This window comes from Salvelinus alpinus, chromosome 35 (assembly GCF_045679555.1).
Source record: "Salvelinus alpinus chromosome 35, SLU_Salpinus.1, whole genome shotgun sequence".
Classification (NCBI taxonomy): domain Eukaryota; kingdom Metazoa; phylum Chordata; class Actinopteri; order Salmoniformes; family Salmonidae; genus Salvelinus; species Salvelinus alpinus.
The window spans coordinates 1,900,618-1,928,077 of record NC_092120.1 but is presented as its reverse complement, the minus strand read 5'-3'; the positions used below and the strand labels follow the sequence as shown (position 1 = coordinate 1,928,077).

Sequence of the window (27,460 nt, the reverse complement as noted above, 5' to 3'; positions counted from 1 at the left end):
TCTCGCGCTCTCTTTCTCTCTCTCTACGTGTGTGTGTGTGTGTGTGTGTGTGTGTGCGTGCGTGCGTGCGTGCATGCAGTGGTGGAAAAAGTACCCAATTGTCATACTTGAGTAAAAGTATAAATACCTTAATCGAAAGTTACTCAAGTAAAAGTAACCCAGTAAAATACTACTAAAGTATTTGGTTCTAAATATACTTAAGTATCAAAAGTAAATGTAATTGCTAAAATGTACTTGAGTATCAAAAGTAAATGTAGAAGTATAAATCATTTCAAATTCCGTATTTTAAGCTATTTTCTTTAGGAATGTATTAAAGTAAAGCACAGATACCCCAAAATAACTTACGTACTTTAAAGTATTTTTACTTAAGTACTTCACATCACTGTGTGTGTGTGGGGGGGGGGGGGGGTTCCTCACGCAGATGTAGGCTAGCCTACTCATTGGATAATTATAGGCTGGTATTTGCAAGATACAAGATGTAAGGGTTTTATGACAGGTTGATCAAATATGATCATTTCAGATGGTGAGGAGTCAATCACCAATTCAGTTGGACAACTATTTTAGCTTGTCGCTCTCTTTTTTAAATTCCATTTTGATGGGCTTTTCAGTGCTGTGTTCCATTAATTACAGTACTGATAAAAAAATTGATAAAAAAAAATCCAGCAATCCCTGTCGAAACAAATTGTTTTAAAAATACCACAATACTGTGTGCTCCCAAAATTATATTCTGTAGCCTTCTAGAATGAATGAATTAAGGCATTATCAATTGCAAATAAGCTGTAACATAGGCCACCAATAAAAAGCACATTTTAGACTAGTACTGTTGTTATTTACCTGTGCATTGACATAGTGAGCCTATTCTCAAACAACACTTTCACAGCTCCAGGGGGACCTCTGGTGGATAAAGGAGTAGGGTGTTTATTGAGATTTAGGGACAATGTTATACAGTATGTCACCAACTATTTATTATCAGACCCGCATTTATATGAGAGGGATTTTCAGGCTCTCTTGAATAAAACTGCATTGTTATTATTTTACTGTTAATAAACGTCCCATGGAATGTAGACATCACCTCGTAATTGTTGTATTTTGTTTTGTACTGTTCTCAGATGTCTCAACCTCTAAACTCTAGAGATCTTTATCTCTCCACAAGAAATTTATGCAATAAGTGACATTTAGATAACTACCCCCCCCTTCCCCAGACACCTAAGTAACATTCCTTAAAAATCCTTGAGCTATAGTGTAGTGTACACAACCTCTCACCCCATTTCCTAGGTTCTATGCCTGGGAGGAACAGCGTCATGACCTTGGGCCATGTGACGCACTCACCTCACACGGATCCTTCCGACAAGGTATCCTGTGCTGGGCTGCTGCTGACGACAGTGTCACTACTCTCACGGCTCTAAGTGACTGGATGACCGCCTCAGAGTTGCTTTCTACTGGACCTGACCTGGTCTCTGTATCACGACCTGACCTGACCTGGTCTCTGTATCAATGTCCGGGAGAGGTTGTGAAAACAGGGTTATGGTTAATTGGTGGAGACTGATTTGATAAATACTGTGCCCAAGGCCAACATAGTACACTATATATATACAAAAGTATGTGGACACCCCTTCAAATTAGTGGATTCTGCTATTTAAGCAACACCCATTGCTGACAGGTGTATAAAATTCAGCACACAACCATGCAATCTCCATACACAAACATTATTGCAGGTGTAGCGAAATGCTTGTGTTCCTAGCTCCAACAGTGCAGTAATATCTAACAATACACAACAATACACACAATTCTAAAAACTAAAAGAATGGAATTAAGAAATATAGAAATATTAAGACGAGCAATGTCAGAGTCCGGAGTACACTATATATACAAAAGTACAGTACCAGTCAAAAGTTTGGACACACCTACTCATTTCAGGTATTTTTACTATTTTCTACATTGTAGAATAATAGTGAAGACATCAAACTATAAAATAACACATATGGAATCATGTAGTAACCAAAAAAGTGTTTTAAAAATCTAAATATATTTTATATTTCAGATTCTTCAAAGTAGCCACCCTTTGCCTTGATGACAGCTTTGCTGGAATTTCTTTCCTTAACGCGTTTGAGCCTATCAGTTGTGTTGTGACAAGGGTGGGGTGGTATACAGAAGATAGCCCTATTTGGTAAAAGACCAAGTCCATATTATGGCAAGAACAGCTCAAATAAGCAAAGAGAAACGACAGTCCATTTTACTTTAAGACATGAAGGTCAGTCAATACAGAACATTTCAAGAACTTTGAAAGTTTCTTCAAGTGCAGTCGCAAAAACCATCAAGCACTTGATGAAACTGGCTCTCATGAGGCTTGCCACAGGAAAGGAAGACCCAGAGTTAGCTCTGCTGCAGACGATAAGTTCATTCGAGTTACCAACCTCAGAAATTGCAGCCCAAATAAATGCTTCACAGAGTTCAAGTAACAGACACATCTCAACATCAACTGTTCAGAGGAAACTGTGTGAATCAGGCCTTCATGATCGAATTTCTGCAAAGAAACCACTACTTAAGGACACCAGTAAGAAGAAGATACTTGTTTGGGCCAAGAAACACGAGCAATTGACATTAGACTGGTGGAAATCTGTCCTTTGGTCTGATGAGTCCTAATTTGAGATTTGGGTTCCAACTGGCCGTGTCTTTGTGAGACGCAGAGTAGGTGAACGGATGATCTCTGCATGTGTAGTTCCCACCTTGAAGCATGGAGGAGGAGATGTGATGGTATGGGGGTGCTTTACTGGAGACACTGTCAGCGATTTATTTCAAATTCAAGGCACACTTAACCAGCATGGCTACCACAGCATTTTTCAGCAATATGCCATCCCATCTGGTTTGCGCTTAGTGGGACTATCATTTGTTTTTCAACAGGACAATGGAAAAACATTCCAGGTGAAACTGGTTGAGAGAATGCCAAGGGTGTGCAAAGGTGTGCAAAGCTGTCGTCAAGGCAAAGGGTGGCTACTTTGAAGAATCTCAAATATAAATATATTTTGATTTGTTTAACACTTTTTTGGTTACTACATGATTCAATATGTGTGTTATTCACCATTATTTTTCAATGCAGAAAATAGTAAAACTAAAGGAAAAACCCTGAAATTAGTAGGTGTGTCCAAAATGTTGACTGGTACTGTATGTGGACACCCCTTCAAATTAGTGGATTGGGCTATTTCACCCACACCCATTTCTGACAGGTGTATAAAATCGAGTACACAGCGATGCAATCTCCATAGACAAACATTGGCAGTAGAATGGCCTTACTGAAGAGCTCAGTGACTTTCAACGTGGCACCGTCATAAGATGCCACCTTTCCAACAAGTCAGTTCATCAAATTTCTGCCTCGCTAGAGCTGCCCCGGTCAACTGTTAGTGCTGTTATTTGTGAAGTGGAAACATCTAGGAGCAACAAAGACTCAGCCGCGAAGTGGTAGGCCACACAAGCTCACAGAATGGGACCGCCAAGTGCTGAAGCGCGTAGCGTGTAAAAGTCATCTGTCCCCAGTTGCAACACTCACTACCGAGTTCCAAACTGCCTCTGGAAGCAACGTCAGCACAATAACTGTTTGGGAGCGTCATGAAATGGGTTTTGATGGCTGAGCAGCCGCACACAAGCCTAGGATCACCATGCGTAATGCCAAGCACCGGCTGGAGTGGTGTAAAGCTTGCCGCCATTGGACTCTGGAGCAAAGGAAACGCATTCTCGGGAGTGATGAATGAATCATGCTTCACCATCTGGCAGTCCGATGGACAAATCTGGGTTTGGCGGATGCCAGGAGAATGCTACCTGCTAGTGCTAACTATACAGTTTTGTGGAGGAGGAATAATGGTCTGGGTGTAGCGGCTCTCGTTTGTAGAATGAAGAGTGAACCAAGGCGCAGCGTGGTAGACGTACATCGTCTTTTTATTGATGACACCAAAACAAAATAACAAAGACAAAAAACGAACGCGAACAGTTCTGTCAGGCACAGACACTAAACAGAAAACAAGATCCCACAAAACCCAAAAGGAAAATGACAACTTATTTATGATCCCCAATCAGAGACAACGATAGACAGCTGCCTCTGATTGGGAACTACCCTCGGCCAAAAACAAAGAAATAGAAAACATGGACTTTCCCACCCGAGTCACACCCTGACCTAACCAAACATAGAGAATAATAAGGATCTCCAAGGTCAGGGCGTGACACTGGGACTGTTTTTCATTGTTCGGGCTAGGTCCCTAAGTTGCAGTGAAGGGAAATCTTAATGCTATAGTGTACAATGAAATTCTAGACCATTTTGTGCTTCCAACTTTGTGGCAACAGATTGGGGAAGGCCTTTTCCTGTTTCAGCATGACAATGCCGGTGTGGAAGAACTTCACTGGCCTGCACAGAGCCCTGACCTCAACCCCATTGAACACCTTTGGGATGAATTGGAACGCCGACTGCGAACCAGGCCTAACCACCCAACATCAGTGCCGACTTCACTAATGCTGTTGTGGCTGAATGGAAGCAAGTCCCCGCAGCAATGTTCCAACATCTACTGGAAAGCCTTCCCAGAAGAGTGGAGGCTGTTATAGCAGCCTTTTATTTAACTAGGCAAGTCAGTTAAGAACAAATTCTTATTTACAATGACGGCCTGCAAAGGGGGGACCAACTCCATATTAATGCCCATGATTTTGAAATTAGATGTTCGACGAGCAGGTGTCCACATACTTTTGGTCATGTAGTGTATGTTGCTATAAAGTTTAGTTACAAGTGATTCTGGCCCGAGGTAGCGTACAGACAGCTCTTGCGCATGTAAATATATACATATTCTCTCAATACAGTACTTGTCTGTGTGAAACAGTACAGTATACACAAGGTAACAGATTGCAAAAACACAATTTGATTTTATAAATCGGTTGATTTAATGTTATGTGCTGACAAGACAGAGAGATGATTAGTATAAAAACTGACACAGCTTAACATAGACATTAGCATGGACAATTGTCTATCAGATACAGTAAGAATTGTGTGAACAGAGTACTGCTCTGTACTCAGAACAAGTGAAAAGGCAATTAATAAAATTTAATAAATATGCATCCAGAGCAGATCAATGGGCCAATAAAAGCCAGTATAAAAATAGAGAATATAAGTATAAAGTTATGAAAACATCTATTCATATTAAAGCTAAACATTTGGATCACCCAAGCATTTTTTATTTCCAGTATATAAAACTATTTACAGTAAATCCATGGAAGACTGATTATACAGGAGTGAATACAGTTCAGTTCAGACCCATTTTATCCCAGCAATCACTCAATCACATTTATTTATAAAGCCCTTTTTACATCAGCAGATGTCACAAAGTGCTATACAGAAACACAACCTAAAACCTCTAACAGCAATCAATGCAGCACGGTGCCTAGGAAAAACTCCCTAGAACGGCAGGAACCTAGGAAGAAACCTAGAGAGGAACCAGGCTCTGAGGGGTGGCCAGACCTCTTCTGGCTGTGCCGGGTGGAGATTATAAGAGTACATCACAATTTTGATGTTCTTCAATCTGGCCTTTATCAGACTAAAGATTTCTAAAAAAGGAAATGATAAACAAATAATTATTAAAATTATACATGCACCAACACTACAAACTTTATCAAGATATGTAAAACAAAGAATCTCCATAAATATGCATGGAATTTGACTTTACAACAGTGAATTTGGTACCACCCACAGGTGGAAAAATAAATTACAACAAATTTAAAAAAACAAATGTGGTTGATAATTACATTTTCTTAATAGGTTAACAGTATGTACAAAAAGCTTCTGGTTGGTCTGTTAATCATTATAAAATAGAGAGAGGTTTGTACTTGACAGGTAAAATATACAGGTTACAATCACAGTGAATTGTCAAAAATAATAAGACTATTGTCTCGTATTGATACATTATATTGTAATGATGTGCAGTTAGATGCAGCTTCTGAGAATTCAAAAAACACGGTACATATGTTACTACATGTAACTGCATATCATTACAGTCTATAGCCGGGCTGCCCAATCTTGGTCCCGAAGGGCCGAAACACTACTGGTTTTCATCCTCTCCTTATCAGGGACTAATTCAGACCTGTGACACCAGGTGAGTCCAATTAACTACCAGGTAGAAACAAAAAACGGAAGTATTTTAGGCCCACCAGGACCATGACATGGTCTATATCTTACAGTGCACATTTACCATTTTGATGCTTCATAGAGGTGACAGATGAAAGGTAGTCTATAATATTTACAAAAATATCTAAAATCATCAAAGCTTTGGTTTTCAGCTTATTGCTGAGGATTCCTGAGATGTTATGAGCACCCAATGAAGGAATACAGCCCTCAAACTACACTCTGGACCTCAAAGCCAGTTCCACTGCTTTTTAAAAATATGAATAGACTACTTTTAATCAGTGGATTACCCTAAACCAAAACTCACTGGCAGCCCTTAGGGAAGTGCCTGTAGCAATATTTGCTAAATGCCTGTTTTAGTATATTCCCTGTTTACTTCAGTGGCAATTCTACCTAAGAAAGTTACATAGAGGAAATCCCCAAAACTGATTGTCACCAAAAAGAAGAAAAAGAAGTGTACAGCAATCAAAAAATGATATAATGAATCAAGTTCTGCTCCTCGCTAACCCTTCAAATATTTTGTCAAACTATCTTAATTGCGCCTCACCCACACCTTCAAAAACCTGCATAGACCCATTGTGATTGGCTTAATGCGTGATCGGCTCATATGTAAAATAGCAGTTTAACTTTCTAACCAGTTGGTTTAGTTCTTCACAGCCCCCCATGGCTGCAGAGTGGCATAAGGCATGATGAACTGCGGGGGTGGCTGGGGCAGGACGTAGTAGCCGAACACTGGAGGAGGTGGAGGCGCGTATATTGTGGTGAGGAACACAGGACCCTTCTTCTTGTATGTTGTGGGCCATACAGGGGCAGGGTGGTAGAAGTAATGCTGAGAGGTAGGCTGGAGCTGGAGAGAGAGAGAACAGAGGGAGAGAGAACTTAGATAGGATTTCGATTATAATTCATCTTCAATTCAATCAGATAGTACTTAGAGATCACTTCTTCTGGATGTGTAGGATCTGGTGCTACGTGAATCTACGTGTCCATAGTGCTACATTGTGGATGTCAGAGAGGGAGATTTGGTACCACATTAAGGTAATGTAGATTAACAGAAAAGTTCTTACCAGTGTTTTGGTGACCTTCTGTTGAGCATGCTCCACCCTGAACCTGTTCCGAACCCTGGGCATCATGGCAATCACACAAGGTCCGCCCCCCGCCTTCTCCTTCTCTTTCTTTCCCTCTTTCTCTTTCGTCTTCTCATCTTTTCTTCCGTCCGTCTCTCCATCCTTCCCCTCGTCCTCTGTATCGCTGGAGACAGCAGAGCCACAGTCAGACGAGCTGGCAGAGTGGTAGTCGGACGTATCCAGGTCAACATCTTTGTCTCCTTTCACATCTTCTTCATCCTCCTCTTCTCCTTCTTTGAAACGAGCTACTGTGAAGTATCTGCAGTTCTCCCCTGACCTGTGAGAGAGGAAAGAGAATACATTAGTTTCTGTAACAAAACACATTGGAATGACCTATAAACCACCTTGTAGCCCTTTCCTGCAGTCAAATGACCTAGTGGCCTCATGGGTGGAATGTTATTCATATTTTTCATAATCAAAAAAGCCACCGGAAATCTGGTGTTTCTATGTCAAACGTTATTTAAACATTTCAGTCTTCTGTGATGTATAGAAAGTGTAATATTAGGATGCAAACTCTAAATTGAATACATTTCAACTGTATATCTGACATGGAACAGGTGTCTTCTTTTTTTTAAGCCCATAACCATGTGTGTGAGGTGTATGCTTTTGTTTCACAATAGATTTGTTTAAGACTACCAATAATCACTCTGTGTGACCGTGATTTAGCCCACTGCAGTAAAAGTTTGAAGGGTCTAACAGTTTCACTTCTATCAACCCATCTCCCTCATGATCATTCCCTCATTGTAGTTGTTGTATTTTCTCACCCTCCTCCTACCGTAACTTGATGAGTCATCACATAATGGGCAGGTTCGTACAACACATGCATCATGATGATAAATATGGTACCTCCAAGGAGCTGACTGTATGACTGTACAATGAATGAAAACCTTCTTCCTCTGCCTTCTGTCTCTGAGACTGAGTATGTCACTGTCTCACTGTGTGTGTACGTCTGTGCACGTGTGAATTACATAGTGTGACTCACCGTGCGCACACCTCCAGTGGGTCGATCCACAGCGCAATCTCGCATGGGAGGCCCAGCTCGCTGGGTTTGAGCTTGCTCTCCTCACACGCTCTCAGCACCTCCTCATCACACACCACCCCCTCGCTTACCCTGATGCACCTAAGAGAGGTCAAAGGGCAGAGAGCTGTTCACCTGGACCACAGTCAACTTATCATGTACAGTGATGTGAAAAAGTATTTTCCCCCTTCCTGATTTCTTATTTTTTTGCACATTTGTCACACTTAAATGTTTCAGATCATCAAGCAAATTTAAATATTACACAAAGATAACCCAAGTAAACACAAAATGCCGTTTTTAAGCGTTAATTTTATTTATTAAGGGGAAAAAGCTATCCGAACCTTCATGGCCCTATGTGACAAAGTAATTGCCCCTCCTTGTTAAATCATGAATTTACTGTGGTTAATCACCATTTTTGGAAAGCTGAGTTCAATTTCACTAGCCACACCCAGGCCTGATTACTGCCAGACCTGATGAATCAAGAAATTACTTAAATAGAACCTGTCTGACAAAGTGAAGTAGTCCAAAGAAATTCAGGAACAGATGAGAAAAAAAGTAATTGACATCTATCAGTCTGGAAAGGGTTACAACGCCATTTCTAAAGCTTTGGGGCTCCAGCGAACCACGGTGAGAGCCATTATCCACAAATGGAGAAAATTTGGAACAGTGGTGAACCTTCCCAGGAGTGGCCGGCCTACCACAATTACCCCAAGAGCGCAGCGACGACTCATCCAAGAGGTCACAAAAGAACCCACAACAACATCTAAAGAACTGCAGGCCTCACTTGCCTCAGTTAAGATCAGTGTTCATGACTCAACCATAAGAAAGACACTGGGCAAAAATGGCATCCATGGCAGAGTTCCAAGGCGAAAACCACTGCTGACCAAAAGGAACATAAAGGCTCGTCTCACTTTTGGAAAAAACCATCTTGATGATCCCCAAGACTTTTGGGAAAATATTATGTGGACTGACGAGACAAAAGTTGAACTTTTTGGAAGGTGTGCGTCCCGTGACATCTGGCGTAAAAGTAACACAGCATTTCAGAAAAAGAACATCATACCAACAGTAAAATATGGTGGTGGTAGTATGATGGTCTGGGGCTGCTTTGCTGCTTCAGGACCTGGACGACTTGCTGTGATTTGATGGAACCATGAATTCTGCTCTCTACCAAAAAATCCTGAAGCAGAATGTCCGGCCATCAGTTCGTGACCTCAAGCTGAAGTGCACTTGGTTTCTGCAGCAGGACAATGATCCAAAACACACCAGCAAGTCCACCTCTGAATGGCTTAAAAAAAAACTAAATTAAGGTTTTGGAGTGGCCTAGTCAAAGTCCGGACTTGAATCCGATTGAGATGCTGTGGCGTGACCTTAAAAAGGCAGTTCATGCTCGAAAACCCTCCAATGTGGCTGAATTAAAACAATTCTGCAAAGAAGAGTGGGCCAAAATTCCTCCACAGCGATGTGAAAGACTCATTGCCAGTTATCGCAAATGCTTGATTGCAGTTGTTGCTGCTGAGGGTGGCACACCCAGTTATTAGGTTTAGGGGGCAATTACTTTTTGAAGGTTCGGATAGCTTTTTTCCCGTAATAAATAAAATCATCACTTAAAAACTGCATTTTGTGTTTACTTGGGTTATCTTTGTGTAATATTTAAATTTGTTTGATGATCTGAAACATTTAAGTGAGACAAATGTGCAAAAAATTCAGAAATCAGTAAGGGGGCAAATACTTTTCCACAGCACTGTATGTGTATCTTCTCATAGACATCCACACGAAATAACAACCCAGTTACTTAAATTCTTTAATATTTCACTTCCCTTGTTGTTTACCTGAATGCCTGTCCTTTGTTGGGGTTGTCGGGGTACCAGTGGTCTTTGAATTTGTCGCACAAAAGTTGCCGCAGCTTTCCAGCAAAAGCGTCAGCTTTGGTTCCATCTAAGCCACCCCGCTCCACGGCTAGGCTTCTCAGGAAATTCACCCCGGCGTTTACCTCTCTCTTCATCGTTTCTGTGAGGAAATAGGTGCAGAAAGCATTAGTCTATCCTGTAAAGCTACTCAACTAATTTAGAATATTTTAACCAACTGTACAGCGTGAAAAACATATTCCCGAAACTACAGCGTGTGTGTACAATTCACAAGCCACCACCACTGTCAACAAAATTATTTTCACAGTTCCTCAAACCCCAGAATAGCCCTATTTCACGGTCTGCCATTCAGTCTAATGTTGGGCAGGAGGAAGTCAGCTCCTTGGATAAGACCACTTCCTAGAGTATTTAGCCACTGTGTGTTTTCTATTATCATTACCTTCAGACCACACTAGAGGTATATATATGTTCAATGTACGCAAGTCAGACTGGCCTTCTGTTGTTTAAACAAACTGGGAGCCAAAGGTCGTAGTTTGTATACAGGCAAACAAGATGCAAATAGACTCATAGGCCATGTTGGCATATCAATATGTTACATACGCAAAACGTGTCAGATTCAGTTACAGACCAAAGGTACAGTATGTGCCTTCTGATAGATACAGAGTTTGTTTCTTCTCAATAGTGCCAGACAGTGTCAGATTGACACAGGGGAGAAGGTACAGTACAACCCTGCCTACAGTACCGGTCAAAGAAGTGGAATGTTTGCCAGCTTAGCAGAAACGCTGAGCCAGTGTAGCTGATTAACCATCATGAAACTACGTATGTGAGGAGTGCAAGTGTGTTAACTTCCTGCTCTGGTTTAGTCGAGGTGCGAGGGTTAATTGTTGTTGTTAGTGTAGACCTGACATACAGAGAGAGTCAGGGAGAATTTGAAAGAAACATTAGTTGCATCAGCTTGAGGAAGGCGTGACAATTATATTCCACCTTAAGCATCTTCCCGGAGGTGACAGACTTTTTCTGGTGACACAACTATGTACTAATGGCATTATGTAAACTGTTAAGCAATTATACAGAAACAATTTGTTTCTACAGTTCACAAGTGAAGAAGTTAATTTCCCTTAAGACCAACATAACAAATAGCTTTATCGTACAGTCCCACTGGGCACAGATGTCACGCCCTGACCATAGTTTGCTTTGTATGTTTCTATGTTTTGTTTGGTCAGAGTGTGATCTGAGTGGGCATTCTATGTTGTATGTCTAGTTTGTCTATTTCTATGTGTTGGCCTGATATGGTTCTCAATCAGAGGCAGGTGTTAGTTGTTGTCTCTGATTGGGAACCATATTTAGGTAGCCTGTTTTGTATTGTGGGGTGTGGGTGATTGTTCCTGTTCGTGTGTTCCTGTGTTGTCACCATACGGGACTGTTTCGTCTTCGTTTATTTTGTCAGTTTATTGTTTTTTGTCTTTATGTTACGTGTGTGCGTTTTAGGTAGAGGTGGATTTATTTTCTTAAACTTGGCACCCTGTGTTTTTTGGGTTGTCACGTTGTTGTCCGCGCCCTGTATTCTTGGACTTATCATTTTGTGTGCCGAAGTAAAGAGCACTTTTGCACAGTGGAACTCTCTGCGTCTGATTCCTTCACCCACCTAGTCCCGCGTGACAACAGATGTCAGTTCAACGTCTAGTTTTGATTTACATTTGGTTGAATGTCAACTAACCTGAATTCAATGTGAAATCTGAAGAGGAAAGAAAAAACGCAAAAAAATTGGCAAATCCAATTAGTTTCCCACGTTGATTCAACGTCATCACATTGATTTTGGTGGTTGAAATGACGAGGAAACAATGTTGATTCAACCAGTTTTGTCCCAGTGGGGTAGGTTCAGTGAGCTTATACAGTTAGTAACCACGTTGTAACTCAGTTGTAGAGAAATACCAGGTGGTGAGGTAACAAAGTCCTATTCAATACATTATTACTTCACAATATTGCTTTCAGATGCTTTTGATGATCACATGGTACTGTGATTGTATCTTATTCAATAACAGAATGCATTTTTCATTAGAACTCTACCAGTACACAGTCACAAGTGCTTGAAGAACTCAGTGTGCCTCAGGATGTTATGTCGAAACTCTCTCCCTCTACCTCTCTTTCACATAAACACACACGCAGACAGACACAGATACACACTACAAACAGTACCCTCAGTCTGAAGACAACTCTCTAAACCCAGCTGACGATGGATTTTCAGCTAGGATTTCCTGTTTCAGATAGCTGGCATAACTGAAAAGCATTTGCAGGTGGTGCCTCTAGTCTGCACTCTTAAACTGCCTCGTCCCACCGTTGGTGGAAAGAAAGAATGTTAGATAGGCAACAGGATATTTACAGTGGGGGGGGGGGGGGTGACAGAATGGTATTCCTTTTTACCTTAGGGGTATACAGAAGAAGGGTAGACTATTTGTTCATACATGTGATCTCATCTAAAAATGTGATATGGACCAATTTGAATGGACTGAAAAAGATTGTTTTCATCACCATGTTGAAACCCAATAGGAATGTCAGTGAGAAGTTACAGATGTAGGATCTTAATTTGAGTTTTGCTATAGCAGGAAAATAATCCTGCAGCAACAGGAAATGTGAATTATTATGTGGATTATAATTAATGTATGTTTCTGTTAGGGTTACATTTTTTGTAAGGGAAAATCAAGTCTGAAATTTCAAAGTGGAAATTATAAACTTCAGAAGCCTTTTTAAACCTCAAATACACTACACGTTTAAAATGTCCTGCTGTGCAGGAAAGTTCTCCTGCAACAGGGTGACCAAATGAAGATCCTACATCTTTGCAGAAATACAGTAACACAGACTGTTACAGACACAGACTACTGACTCATCACATTGTTCTGACCGAGTAGTTCCCAGTCTGACCACTTCTCTAACTTCACAGCCACATAATGTCTTTCAGTCTAATAATATCGACCACAACTATCGCCACATGTTTGTTCTTTTTCAGACTGCACAGCAACATCTACTGTAGATGTAGGATCTTAATTTGACCTATATTGTCACAGCAAAATAATCCTGCAGCGACTGGATTGAAATGTTTAGTGCATAATGTTGCTTGATCAGTGGTTAGGATATCAGCTCGCCAAAGGTAGGCTACATGAAAAGTGCAATATTGTTAATATTACTGTGTGTTAGTGTGCTCCTCTGCATTTCCTGCGGTGCATTTCAGCAACAACAGATTGATCAAATTAAGATTATACAACTGTAGAGCCATTTCTCAGAAGTGTAACTAACAGACACATATTTTGGCCACTGCTGTATATCACTGAGGACACTGAGAGGCAAATTGAGAGACATGAGCATCTCTGAACATAGTAATGTGGTTCTTGTGCAGTATCTAGGCCAGGGCATGTAATGGCGAGGGTTATCAAGTCAACAGGTGGTGAGCTGCAGAATGAGTTTCATTCTGTGCGATGCTCCACTCCACTCTGCAGTCTAGTGTGAAACCTCTTACAGCTCAGAGAGTTGACCTCATGTTAGATGATGGCCCAGTCATTTACTGGTTGCCTCATCTGTCATCATAAACTTTGCATATTAAAGTGCCATTATCGCTGTCATGACTAAATCATTCACTACCTTATTTAGACTGGATTGATGTGGACATTGCTCGTGATTAGATTAGAATATGTTAGGACCACTGAGACCAGAATTAAACATCTTCCTGTCTATAAATGACATTTTTCAGTTAAAAAATGTAATGCCATGAACAGACCCTCATCTATATCCTAGATCTGTACGTCCTAGATCAGTGGCTCCCAAACTTTTTATAGTCCTGTACCCCTTCAAACATTCAACCTCCAGCTGTGTACCACTTCTAGCACCAGGGTCAGCACACTCTCAAATGTTGTTTTTAGCCATCATTGTAAGCCTGACACACACACACACTATACGATACATTTATGAAACATAAGAATGAGTGTGAGTTTTTGTGGGTTTTGTGGGAACTGACAAAGAACTCTTATAGGACCAGGGCACAAATAATAATATAATAATAATCAATAATTTTGTTCTTTATTTAACCATCTTATATATAAAACCTTATTTGTTCAACAAAAATCGTGAATAACTCACCACAGGTTAATGAGAAGGGTGTGCTTGAAAGGATGCACATAACTCTGCAATGTTGGGTTGTATTGGAGCGTCTCAGTCTAAATCATTTTCCACACACACTGTGCCTGTATTTAGTTTTCATGCTAGTGAGGGCCGAGAATCCACTCTCACATAGGTACGTGGTTGCAAAGGGCATCAGTGTCTTAACAGCACGATTTGCCAAGGCAAGATGCTCTGAGCGCAGCCCAATCCAGAAATCTGGCAGTGGCTTCTGATTAAATGACATTTTCACTGAACCGCTTGTTGCAATTTCCGATGAGGCTCTCGTTCAGATATCGGTAAGTGGACTGGAGGCAGGGCATGAAAGGGAAAATGAATCCAGTTGTTTGTTTCATCCGTTTCGGGAACGTACCAGCATAATTGCGCACCTAACTCACTCTCAGGTGCTTCGCTATATCACATTTGACATTGTCCGTAAGCTTGAGTTCATTTGCACACAAAAAATCATACAATGGTGGAAAGACCTGTGTGTTGACCTTGATAATGCAGACAGAGAAGAGCTCCAACTTCTTAATCATAACCTCAATTTTGTTCCGCACATTGAATATAATTGCGAAGAGTCCCCGTAATCCTAGATTCAGATCATTCAGGCGAGAAAAAACATCACCCAGATAGGCCAGTCGTGTGAGAAACTCGTCATCATGCAAGCGGTCAGACAAGATAAAATTATGGACAGTAAAGAAAACTTTAAGCTCGTCTCTCAAATCAAAAAAATGTGTCATTACTTTGCCCCTTGATAACCAGCGCACTTCTGTATGTTGTAAAAGTGTTACATGGTCGCTGCCCATATCATTGCATAGTGCAGAAAATACACGAGAATTCAGGGGCCTTGCTTTAACAAAGTTAACCATTTTCACTGTAGTGTCCAAAACGTCTTTCAAGCTGTCAGGCATTCCCTTGGCAGCAAGAGCCTCTCGGTGGATTCTGCAGTTTACCCAAGTGGCGTCGGGAGCAACTGCTTGCACGAGCATTACCACTCCACTATGTCTCCCTGTCATGGCTTTTGCGCCATCAGTACAGATACCAACATGAGCAGCAGCTACCAACACGAGCACGTTTGGCTACATACAGACCGTTAGTGGAATTCCTGCGAGAGAGTAACGGTAATGTGATTGGATGTTAATTATTTGACTAGGCTACCTGTATTTGACGTTGTGTTGTTATTTCGCTGAACACTAGACGGTTTAAATACATTTTTGGCAGTGAAACGAGGCTACTAAGGCGAGAGAGAAAAACTTGCCCAAATGTATAGCCCCGTTGGAAAATATAAATGGACTGTTTGAAAATGTGAAGACATTTTTTTTTAAATATATATATTTTTAAAAATGTGATTCACATTTTTATTTGGCATACCCCCGACGGCATTGCGCGTACCCCCATTTGGGAATACCTGTCCTCACACAGAAGTGAGGTGGAGCCATGGTGGATGCCCTATGCTCCTTAGGGGGCCAAGAGGTTTAAAGACGCACTCAGGCTATTTTTGAACTTTTCCCATTAAAAAAGAATATCCCGAGTATAAATAGAGTAATGTTCACACAAATGGTGGCTGGTGGCACTTTAACTGGGGAGGGCGGGCTCATAGTAATTGCTGGAACGGAATAAATGGAATGTTTGATACCATTCCATTCACTCCATTCGTTATTATGAGCTGTCCTCCCTTCACCAGCCTCCTCTGGCACACACACTTAAGGTTAAAACAATACATTTTGAGACATTTTTTGTTTTTTAAACACAACTGCAAACTTCAAGGAGTTGGTCTGATGTGATTGGCATCCTCTCTTGCTTGAGGGGAAAATAGAGGACATCAACCACCCGAGCCACGGCCTGTTCACCCCGCTATCATCCAGAAGGAGAGGTCAGTACAGGTGCATCAAAGGTGGGACCGAGAGACTGAAAAACAGCTTCTATCTCAAGGCCATCAGACTGTTAAATAGCCATCACAAGCCGGCCACCACCCGGTTACGCAACCCTTTACCCTAGAGCAGGGGTGTCAAACATACGGCCCGCGGGCCGGAACCGGCCCCCAAGGAGGTTCGATCAGGCCCGCAGGATAATTCGAAAGTGGAAAAAATGCATAAAAGACATGGAATTAATATTTTTAATTCGCTGCAATTCATGGATTATCCGCTAAGGGGCGCACTCTTTCCATCAGAGTAGAAGACAAGCCGCATCACTGAGACAGACTGAAAACAGCAGACGGTATCAATGCGCCATCTGCTGCTTGTTACGACGTTGTTAATACCTTGGTCTCTACCTCTCCGCTACACCCTCATTAGCCAAAATGTCGTTATCCAAACGGAGAAAAGTAGATAAGGAGTGTAGAATTTTCAAAGAAAAATGGACCACGTCCTATTTATTTACAGAGATGCACGGAAAACCTTCGTGCTTGGTGTGTTTGCAACAAGTTTCGGTATTGAAGGAATATAATATTCGACGCCACTACGAGACTCATCACAGCGAAAAATATGACGGCTTGCAAGGACAACTGAGAAGAGATAAGATTAACGAATTGCTGGCGGGTCTGAGGAAACAGCAGTCAACTTTCATCCAGAGCCGAGAAGTCAGTGAAGCAGCGGTAAAAGCCAGCTACCTAATTGCTAGCGAAATAGCATTAGCATCGAAGCCGTATTCCGACGGTGACTTTGTTAAACGATGCATGATGAAGGCGGCTGAACTTGTGCAAACGAGAGTGTCCAATCAGGCCCGCGTGTGGTTTGAGTAAAAAATTAAATGAACTCAGTATACTTTAAAATGACTCAAATCAAATTGAAACAAACAATTTGTAGATTGTGCCCAGCTCGCTAATAATCACCAGAATGAAAGCTAGACATAGAAAATTCCCAGACCGATGGATAGAGAACAATTCAGTTTCCAATTTTGATGTAGAGGAAATGCAACAAATTTTCAATGCGGCCCTCCGGACCTCACTGAAGACCGAATGCGGCCCCCAGGGCAAGATGAGTTTGACACCCCTGCCCTAGAGGCTGCTGCCCTATGCACATAGACATGGAACCACTGGTCACCTTAATAATGGAACACTAGTCACTTTAATAATGTTTACATACTGTTTTACTCATTTCATATGTATTTACTGCATTCTGTATATACTATATACCATATATACTGTATTCTAGTCAATGCCACACTGACATTGCTCATCTTAATATTTATATATTTCTTAATTCCACTGTTTTACTTTTAGATTTGTGTGCATTGTTGTGACCTGTTAGATACTACAGCACTGTTGGAGCTAGAAACACAAGCATTTCGCTACACCCACAATAACATTGCTAAATATGTGTATGTGACCAATATAATTTTTTTGAAGATGAAAGCCCCCCCCTCACTTGTTACATGTCATGACATACCTGGACCTCCTATTGAGATGTGCCTTTCGGTAAGTAAAATCAGGTGATAAAGAGGTGAAAAGGAGCCTGGGTGTGTCTTTAAGTCAAGTCAGATCTGTATGTAAATTGCATTTACAAGCAGAGCAACCGTTCCAGAAGCAGAGTCTTTGAGTGACAGTACACAGTGGCCCACTGCCTCTAACAGACAAAGCAGTAACACTGAGGTGTTGGTATTGCAGCAACCCCTGTATTGATCTTTGTGTAAAGACCGAGACATGACCTCTCTACAGCCCAATAACAACATACATGTCAGTCCATGTTGTGCAAGTGTGAGAAAGTTGACATGGTGTCCCAATAATCTGAACCAGTCCACCTAGCCTAACACAGTTCCATGACCTATATAATAACCAATAATCTGAACCAGTCCACCTAGCCTAACACAGTTCCATGACCTATATAATAACCAGTAATCTGAACCAGTCCACCTAGCCTAACACAGTTCCATGACCTATATAATAACCAATAATCTGAACCAGTCCACCTAGCCTAACACAGTTCCATGACCTATATAATAACCAGTAATCTGAACCAGTCCACCTAGCCTAACACAGTTCCATAACCTATATAATAACCAATAATCTGAACCAGTCCACCTAGCCTAACACAGTTCAATAACCTATATAATAACCAATAATCTGAACCAGTCCACCTAGCCTAACAGAGTTCCATAACCTATATAATAACCAATAATCTGAACCAGTCCACCTAGCCTAACACAGTTCCATGACCTATATAATAACCAGTAATCTGAACCAGTCCACCTAGCCTAACACAGTTCCATGACCTATATAATAACCAATAATCTGAACCAGTCCACCTAGCCTAACACAGTTCCATGACCTATATAATAACCAGTAATCTGAACCAGTCCACCTAGCCTAACACAGTTCCATAACCTATATAATAACCAATAATCTGAACCAGTCCACCTAGCCTAACACAGTTCAATAACCTATATAATAACCAATAATCTGAACCAGTCCACCTAGCCTAACAGAGTTCCATAACCTATATAATAACCAGTAATCTGAACCAGTCCACCTAGCCTAACACAGTTCAATAACCTATATAATAACCAATAATCTGAACCAGTCCACCTAGCCTAACACAGTTCCATAACCTATATAATAACCAATAATCTGAACCAGTCCACCTAGCCTAACACAGTTCAATAACCTGTATAATAACCAATAATCTGAACCAGTCCACCTAGCCTAACACAGTTCCATAACCTATATAATAACCAATAATCTGAACCAGTCCACCTAGCCTAACAGAGTTCCATAACCTATATAATAACCAATAATCTGAACCAGTCCACCTAGCCTAACAGAGTTCCATAACCTATATAATAACCAATAATGTGAACCAGTCCACCTAGCCTAACACAGTTCCATAACCTATATAATAACCAATAATGTGAACCAGTCCACCTAGCCTAACACAGTTCCATAACCTATATAATAACCAGTAATCTGAACCAGTCCACCTAGCCTAACACAGTGCAATAACCTATATAATAACCAATAATCTGAACCAGTCCACCTAGCCTAACACAGTGCAATAACCTATATAATAACCAATAATCTGAACCAGTCCACCTAGCCTAACACAGTTCCATAACCTATATAATAAACCAATAATCTGAACCAGTCCACCTAGCCTAACACAGTTCAATAACCTATATAATAACCAATAATGTGAACCAGTCCACCTAGCCTAACACAGTTCAATAACCTATATAATAACCAATAATCTGAACCAGTCCACCTAGCCTAACACAGTTCCATAACCTATATAATAACCAATAATGTGAACCAGTCCACCTAGCCTAACAGAGTTCCATAACCTATATAATAACCAATAATCTGAACCAGTCCACCTAGCCTAACACAGTTCAATAACCTATATAATAACCAATAATGTGAACCAGTCCACCTAGCCTAACACAGTGCAATAACCTATATAATAACCAGTAATCTGAACCAGTCCACCTAGCCTAACACAGTTCAATAACCTATATAATAACCAGTAATCTGAACCAGTCCACCTAGCCTAACACAGTTCAATAACCTATATAATAACCAATAATGTGAACCAGTCCACCTAGCCTAACACAGTTCAATAACCTATATAATAACCAATAATGTGAACCAGTCCACCTAGCCTAACACAGTTCAATAACCTATATAATAACCAATAATCTGAACCAGTCCACCTAGCCTAACACAGTGCAATAACCTATATAATAACCAATAATCTGAACCAGTCCACCTAGCCTAACACAGTTCCATAACCTATATAATAACCAATAATGTGAACCAGTCCACCTAGCCTAACACAGTTCAATAACCTATATAATAACCAATAATTGTATAATAACTAGTTCCTATTAAGATGAGTGAACACTGGCAGTGAATAGCTTCTGTGTTATACATGCTGTCTGTATTTCTTTGACACCAGTTAATTAATGTTTGTTGTTGAGTAATATGGCAGCTTGAAAGATTATGGTTATAGCACAGCAATGTTATAGCAGCATATACAATACATTAGATTGTTGCCCCATGCCATGTGGTGAGTCTTGTTGATAGCAAGTTCATGTAAATTGCAAGAAAACAGCTGAAACTTCAGATCTAAAAGAGTGAATTTGAGTGTCCTATAGCCCGGCCACGTGCTTCCTGAGCCTATGGAAAGAGTCCACACTGCAGAGATTGGATACATTTTATCACTTGAACTCAAGTGATTGCTATAATGTAACTTGTGAAGAACAATAAATTGTTATCATTTAGAGATCACACATCCTGTAGGCTACACGTCAAACAGATTTCAGATTGGGTTTTCCGTTCAGCCCGTGGTTTTTGTAATTTTCCGCGTTGTGGCGCAGACTTTTTTTTTGCCTCGTTCGAAAACATTGAACAGGGGAGTGGGTTCTCAACGCGGAAATCCCCCCATGTAATTGGAAATTCTAAATGTTTCCTTGAATAGATTCCGCGTTTATCCTAAAGATTAAGTCTAAATTGTTTAAAATATACAAACTTAAATAATACTTCGATTTGGGAATAAAAAAGCTAAACAACAATTATACTAGGCTACAATTAAATTATTACATGCTACAAGGACTGTCGTGGTGAGTAGGCTGTTGTAATTGCTGTAATTTATAGTCATTACTCAATATATTCCCTAAATAATAAATACATTTACAACGTTTGTAATAACCAAACAATAACCAAGTTATTTAAATCACATGTGGAAAGAGACAACATTTGTTTACAAAATTATTTTTCAATCACATCAAAAGGTTGATTTAGAAATATGGTACACTTCTCAATATTTCTCACTTACCTGTATAATAACCGCAGTATTTTAAATATCCAGTACAATTACTATTTCCTCTATTTCCTCTCTATATTGCTGTGATCATATTACTTGTATAGTTATCGGCACATGTTGCTTCCTTGTTCTCTTTGGTACAGTCAAAGCGATCCACGTTCCTGGTTTTGCGTTGGTCTGTGGGAATATCTCAATTGCATACTCCTCGCGTCCTCGCTCTTGTCTTTTCTCAAAACCCATTGGATGAGAAAGCCATATGTCCCGCCCCTCTGACCTTCTCCTCCAATGGGTTACGAGGAGAGAGGACGCACAAATGTTAATGCAATTGGATTTTCCCTGTGTTGCGTAGTGTTGCAAGCGAGAAGTTACACCGTAAATATGACTCACTTCCTTGTTCGGAGCTATTAGCAATATGCTGACTCCCTTTTACTACAACCAGAGACTCCCACTACAGACCAAATATGGTAAGCCCCGGTGAACTGATAGTCTTCTACTATCACAGGCTATCATTCAAAAACATGTAAGGATGAAATGTAATTCTCACCATGTTATAACCTTATTATAGTCCTAACCTATTATTATTTATATTGATGAATAGTAGGCCTAACAACATGTGGCTTGTAAGACTACTAAAACAACAACAGCCCCTCAATGTATAATGTCAGTCTACTCAAACTTGAAATCCACCTGTGATAAGCTTCCATGTTAATTTCAAAGTAATTTTGACCCTATGTAAGTGTGCTTGTAGTGACTTCATAAGCCTGCATGTTGGTGTCATCAGTAGTCTCTGACAACCAGATGTTTTGACGCAACAAGAAAACATGTCTAAAGGCGTAAGGCATGTTTTTATAATATGTCACATTGCATAATTTATCTAACATACAGTACATAAGGGCAATTATTCTTCCACTCAGGAATCATTGATTAAGTTAAGCGCTCATCATGCCTATAGCATCTTGTAGGCTTCACTACTGATGTATATTTAACTTAGGACAGGTAGTCACAGTTTACCTAAGAATGTCTGGGGGCAAATTAATTCTGTCATCAAAATAATAATTTTCTTGTCAACAAAATTCAAGACACTACATTTTAGGCTTGTATTCAAAAACATCCTCCAGACTGCTACAAGGAGAAGCCTTGAAATTCCTGATGGCCCGACCTGGATGGCTGCTTACAGTGCTCTAAGTCCATACACCATCTATAAATGCCAGTGGCTCACAGCAACACATTAAACTGAAGGACTGCATCTTGCGTCACTGTGTGGAGGCCTTTCATTCAATAGCAACACTGGCATTGTAATTGATACACAGGCTGCATCTCAATAGTAGCTAGCTAGGTCCTCCAAGTCTTTGAGCGCATGCATCCTCCAAAAATGTAGAGGGTCAGTTCATGGCTTGATCAGATTAAGGAGATGGTTAGGAAGATTAGGTTAGATTAGGGAGATGGTTGTTGGAGATGGAGTCTGATGATGATCTTGTAGAGGGCTACTCTGGGAACCAGCCTGAGTCATGTACTTCTCCTCCTTCACAATGTGTGGAAACCACTTGGGTGATGCCTTAGCAGCTCTAGGCGCCAGAAAGTTTACCACACAGTTCAGAGTGGTAGCCAGTCGTCCTCACAACGAGCCCTCTGCCTCAGCACTGCTTTCCTCCACTGCATTTCCTTTTCCTCTCAAGCTTCGGGTGACTCCTCAACTGATGTTTAGCATTTTAACACTGGAACTCAAGTCATTGCTATAATGTAACTTGTGAAGAACATTGAGGTATTCAATTAAATGGTTATCATTTAGAGATCACATATCTGGAAGTCTACACTTCAAACAGATTTTAGATTGGGTTTTCCGTTCAGCTCGTGGTGTTTTCATTTTCTGCATTTTGGTGCCGACTTTCTCATATACCTCAAGCATAATTGACTCCTCCATTTATGTTTTCAAAAGATCAGGCACCAGCAGCCAGGTGAAACAAAAAGCTGGTACAGTGTCCAAATGCATCATTCAAAGAAAATCATTATTAGTCAGCTAGCTAGCCAAGACAAAAAAAGTTGACTTGCCAGTCTGTCTGCAAATCTGTAAAGTTTAATGTTAGAAAAAACAGCATAAAGCAAAATATACAGTACCAGTCAAAAGTTTGAACACAACTACTCATTCAAGGGGTTTTTCTTTATTTTTACTATTTTCTACATTGTATAATAATAGTGAAGACATCAAAACTATGAAATAACACATATGGAATCATGTAGTAACCAAAACAAGTTTTAAACAAATCTAAATATATTTTAGATTTTAGATTCTTCAAAGTAGCCACCCTTTGCCTTGATGACAGCTTTGCACACTCTTGGCATTCTCTCAACCAGCTTCACCTGAAATGCTTTTCCAACAGTCTTGAAGGAGTTCCCACATATGCTGAGCATTTGTTGGCTGCTTTTCCTTCACTCTGCAGTCCAACTCATCCCAAACCATCTCAATTAGGTTGAGGTTGGGTGATTGTGGAGGCCAGGTCAAATGATGCAACACTCCATCACTCTCCTTCTTTGTCAAATCAAATCACATTTATTTATATAGCCCTTCTTACATCAGCTGATATCTCAAAGTGCTGTACAGAAACCCAGCCTAAAACCCCAAACAGCAAGCAATGCAGGTGTAGAAGCACGGTGGCTAGGAAAAACTCCCTAGAAAGGCCAAAACCTAGGAAGAAACCTAGAGAGGAACCAAGCTATGAGGGGTGGCCAGTCCTCTTCTGGCTGTGCCGGGTGGAGATTATAACAGAACATGGCCAAGATGTTCAAATGTTCATAAATGACCAGCATGGTCAAATAATAATAATCACAGTAGTTGTCGAGGGTGCAACAAGTCAGAACCTCAGGAGTAATTGTCAGTTGGCTTTTCATATAGCTTTTCAAATAGTCCTTACACAGCCTGGAGGTGAGTTGGGTCATTGTCTTGTTGAAAAACAAATGACAGTCCCACTAAGCGCAAACCAGATTGGATGGCGTATCGTTGCAGAATGCGGTGGTAGCCATTGCATTGAATTCTAAATAAATCTCAGACAGTGTCCAGAAAAGTACCCCCACACCATCACACCTCCTACTCTATGCTTCACGGTGGGAACCACACATGCGGAGATCATCCGTTCACCTACTCTGCTTCTCACAAAGACACGCCGGTTGGAACCTAAAGTCTCAAATTGGGACCAAAGGACAGATTTCCACCAGTCTGTTGTCTATTGCTCATGTGTCTTGGCCCAAGCAAGTCTCTTCTTCTTATTGGTGTCCTTTAGTAGTGGTTTCTTTGCAGAAATTCGACCATGAAGGCCTGATTCACACGGTCTCCTCTGAACACTTGATGTTGAGATGTGTCTATGAAGCATTTATTTGGGCTGCAATTTCTGAGGCTGGAAACTCTAATGAACGTATCACCTGCAGGTGAGGTAACTCTGGGTCTTCCTTTCCTGTGGCGGTCCTCATGAGGGCCAGTTTCATCATAGCGCTTAATGGTTTTTGTGACTGCATTTGTTCCGGATTGACTGACCTTCATGTCTTAAAGTAATGATGGACTGTTTTTTCACTTTGCTTATTTGACCTGTTCTTGCCATAATATGGACTTGGTCTTTTACCAAATAGGGCTTTCTTCTGTATACCACCCCTACCTTGTCACAACAAAATGTACAGGAACTCTGTGCTTAGGCTGCTGCTAGGGCGCCATGGCAACTAATGAGCTGCTGTGACCTATTGGTCCTCACTGCTGGAGCTGTGGGTCTGATTTCTGATTGAAGAAGTACAGGCTACACTCTCTAACTTTCTTTTTGACCAGCAGAGGGCAGACTGGTCTGAGGTTTCTCATGTTCCTCCTCTCTCTCTCTCTCTCTCTCTCTCTCTCTCTCTCTCTCTCTCTCTCTCTCTCTCTCTCTCTCTCTCTCTCTCTCTCTCTCTCTCTCTCTCTCTCTCTCTCTCTCTCTCTCTCTCTCTCTCTCTCTCTCTCTCTCTCTCCCGCTTTCTCTCTCTCTCTCTCTCCCGCTTTCTCTCTCCCTCTCTCTCTCTCGTCTCTAATTCCTATCACCCCCCACCACACACACACACACACACACATACACACACTTAATCTCTTCACATTCAAATTCTAGGGTGGCTCAGCGGTGACGTCACCTTAGCAGGACCTGGCCAGAGAACAGTGTGTTAGACTGCTGTCTGGTCTCTTCTTCACTTTCCCACCCCCCTACTTCCCTCCCTTCGTTGGATCATAGTCCCTGTCCCAGATGCCAAGTCAAGAGGAAATGATCGCAGAGAGAGAGAGATGGAGAGGGGGAAGGTGGGATGGGAGAATTAGAAAGAGAGAGGATAAAGATATTGTAGGGTCACTGTGGTCTGTTGAGAGTATATGAGTTGGAATATTAATTTACGACAAAAGGAATATTAAACAAAGTCTCTCACTATCTCTCCTTCTCCCCTCTGCTATCTTCCCTCTGCATCTCTCTCTCTCTCCCCCCATACATTTTCTTAGCCTACATCTCAGTGGGCCATTCCGTTCATTGACGGCAAGACTGATTGCATTTTTTTCTTGATGCCTTTAAACAAGCAATTAATTTGACCAAAGAGCCACGGGTCGTTTGGCTTCCTGTTACAATCAGGACTGACATAGAGTGTTGAAAGCCAAGACTGGTCTGGCTCCTTAGAGCTCTTAGAGTAAGGCCCTCCCGATAGCTTGAGGGAGAGGTGGGGATTCAAGAGAGACAAAGTAAGGTTAAGTTCACTCAACTAAGTTTAGGCATCTCATATATTGTTACACAGTTGACACATGGTACCAGGGGTGTAGGAACGGGTGAGCCTGGGTGGGCACACATGTATATATATATTTTTTTAATGCTCTACTTGTCAATGTTCCAAACAGGACAATATTTTGATTTTGACCTAATCACAGTACTTGAGTTGGGCAGGAGCTCCCCAGAACTGAGTACCGGCTCCTCAAATTTTCTTCTGTTTGAGTTCCTGCACCTCCCATAGAATATTCGCTAAAAACTGTTGAGGGGTTTCTGCACCTAATTATAAACGGTACCGGCACCCAAAATGAGTACCGGCACCTATTTCAGTCCAAGTCAAGCACTGGCCTAAACATGCATACACCATTAAAAAATATAATACTTTTTATTTTTTATTTGTCTCATACACATATTTAGCAGATGTTATTGCGGGTGAATCAAAATGCTTTTGTTCCTAGCTCCAACAGTGCAGTAATATCTAACAATATACTGAAATCTAAAAAATAAAATAATGGAATTAAGAAATATATAAATATTAGGACTGGCAATGTCGGAGTCCGGAGTATAAATATATATGTATGTATGTACTGTATGTACACTACCGTTCAAAAGTTTGGGGTCACTTAGAAATGTCCTTGTTTTTGAAAGAAAAGCAATTTTTTTGCCCATTAAATTAACATCAAATTGATCAGAGATACAGTGTAGACATTGTTAATGTTGTAAATGACAATTGTTGCTGGAAATGGCAGATTTTTAATGGAATATCTACATAGGCGTACAGAGGCCCATTATCAGCAACCATCGCTCCTGTGTTACAATGGCACGTTGTGTTAGCTAATCCAAGTTTATCATTTTAAAAAGCTAATTGATCATTAGAAAACCCTTTTGCAATTATGTTAGCACAGCTGAAAACGGTTGTTCTGATTAAAGAAGCAATAAAGCTAGCCTTCTTTAGACTAGTTGGGCATCTGGAGCATCAGCATTTGTGGGTTCGGTTACAGGCTCAAAATGGCCAGAAACAAAGAACTTTCTTCGGAAACTCATCAGTCTATTCTTGTTCTGAGAAATAAGGCTATTCTATGTAAGAAATTGCCAAGAAACTGAAGATCTCGTACAACGCTGTGTACTACTCCCTTCACAGAACAGCGCAAACTGGCTTTAACCAGAATAGAAAGAGGAGTGGGAGGCCCTGGTGCACAACTGAGCAAGAGGACAAGTACATTAGAGTGTCTAGTTTGAGAAACAGATGCCTCACAAGTCCTCAACTGGCAGCTTCATTAAATAGTACCCGCAAAACACCAGTCTCAACATCAACAGTGAAGAGGCGACTCCGGGATGCTGGAGTTGCAAAGTTAAAGCCATATCTCAGACTGGCCAATAAAAATAAAAGATTAAGATGGGCAAAAGAACAGAGGTCCTTGATGATATTCTTGGCTTTCCTGTGACACCGGGTGCTGTAGATGTCCTGGAGGGCAGGCAGTGTGCCCCTGGTGATGCGTTGGGCAGACCACGCCACCCTCTGGAGAGCCTTGCGGTTGCGGGCGGTGTAGTTGTCGTATCAGGATGGTACGTGCTCCCTCTGCTGTCTTCTGAAGTCCACGATCAGCTCCTTCATTTTGTTGACGTTGAGGGAGACGTTATTTTCCT

General features: G+C 41.0%; 1 protein-coding gene across 3 annotated transcripts; it reads right to left on the bottom strand.

Moving 5' to 3' along the window:
- Nucleotides 1-4,893: 4,893 nt before the first annotated feature.
- On the bottom strand, nt 4,894-21,255 carry LOC139563970 (maternal B9.15 protein). Of its 3 annotated transcripts, XM_071383075.1 has the most exons (6): nt 21,075-21,255; nt 10,123-10,300; nt 8,258-8,395; nt 7,216-7,552; nt 6,787-6,998; nt 4,894-5,577 (listed from the first exon to the last, which is right to left on the bottom strand). In XM_071383075.1, the coding sequence occupies exons 2-5, from the start codon at nt 10,293-10,295 to the stop codon at nt 6,795-6,797; spliced, it is 852 nt and encodes a 283-aa protein (XP_071239176.1). In that variant the 5' UTR covers nt 10,296-10,300; nt 21,075-21,255; the 3' UTR covers nt 4,894-5,577; nt 6,787-6,794. The 3 variants fall into 3 exon arrangements, with proteins under 3 accessions (XP_071239176.1, XP_071239173.1, XP_071239175.1); XM_071383072.1 differs by having other exon boundaries at nt 4,894-6,998; XM_071383074.1 differs by lacking the exon at nt 21,075-21,255 and adding an exon at nt 12,355-12,486 and having other exon boundaries at nt 4,894-6,998.
- Nucleotides 21,256-27,460: the final 6,205 nt, after the last annotated feature.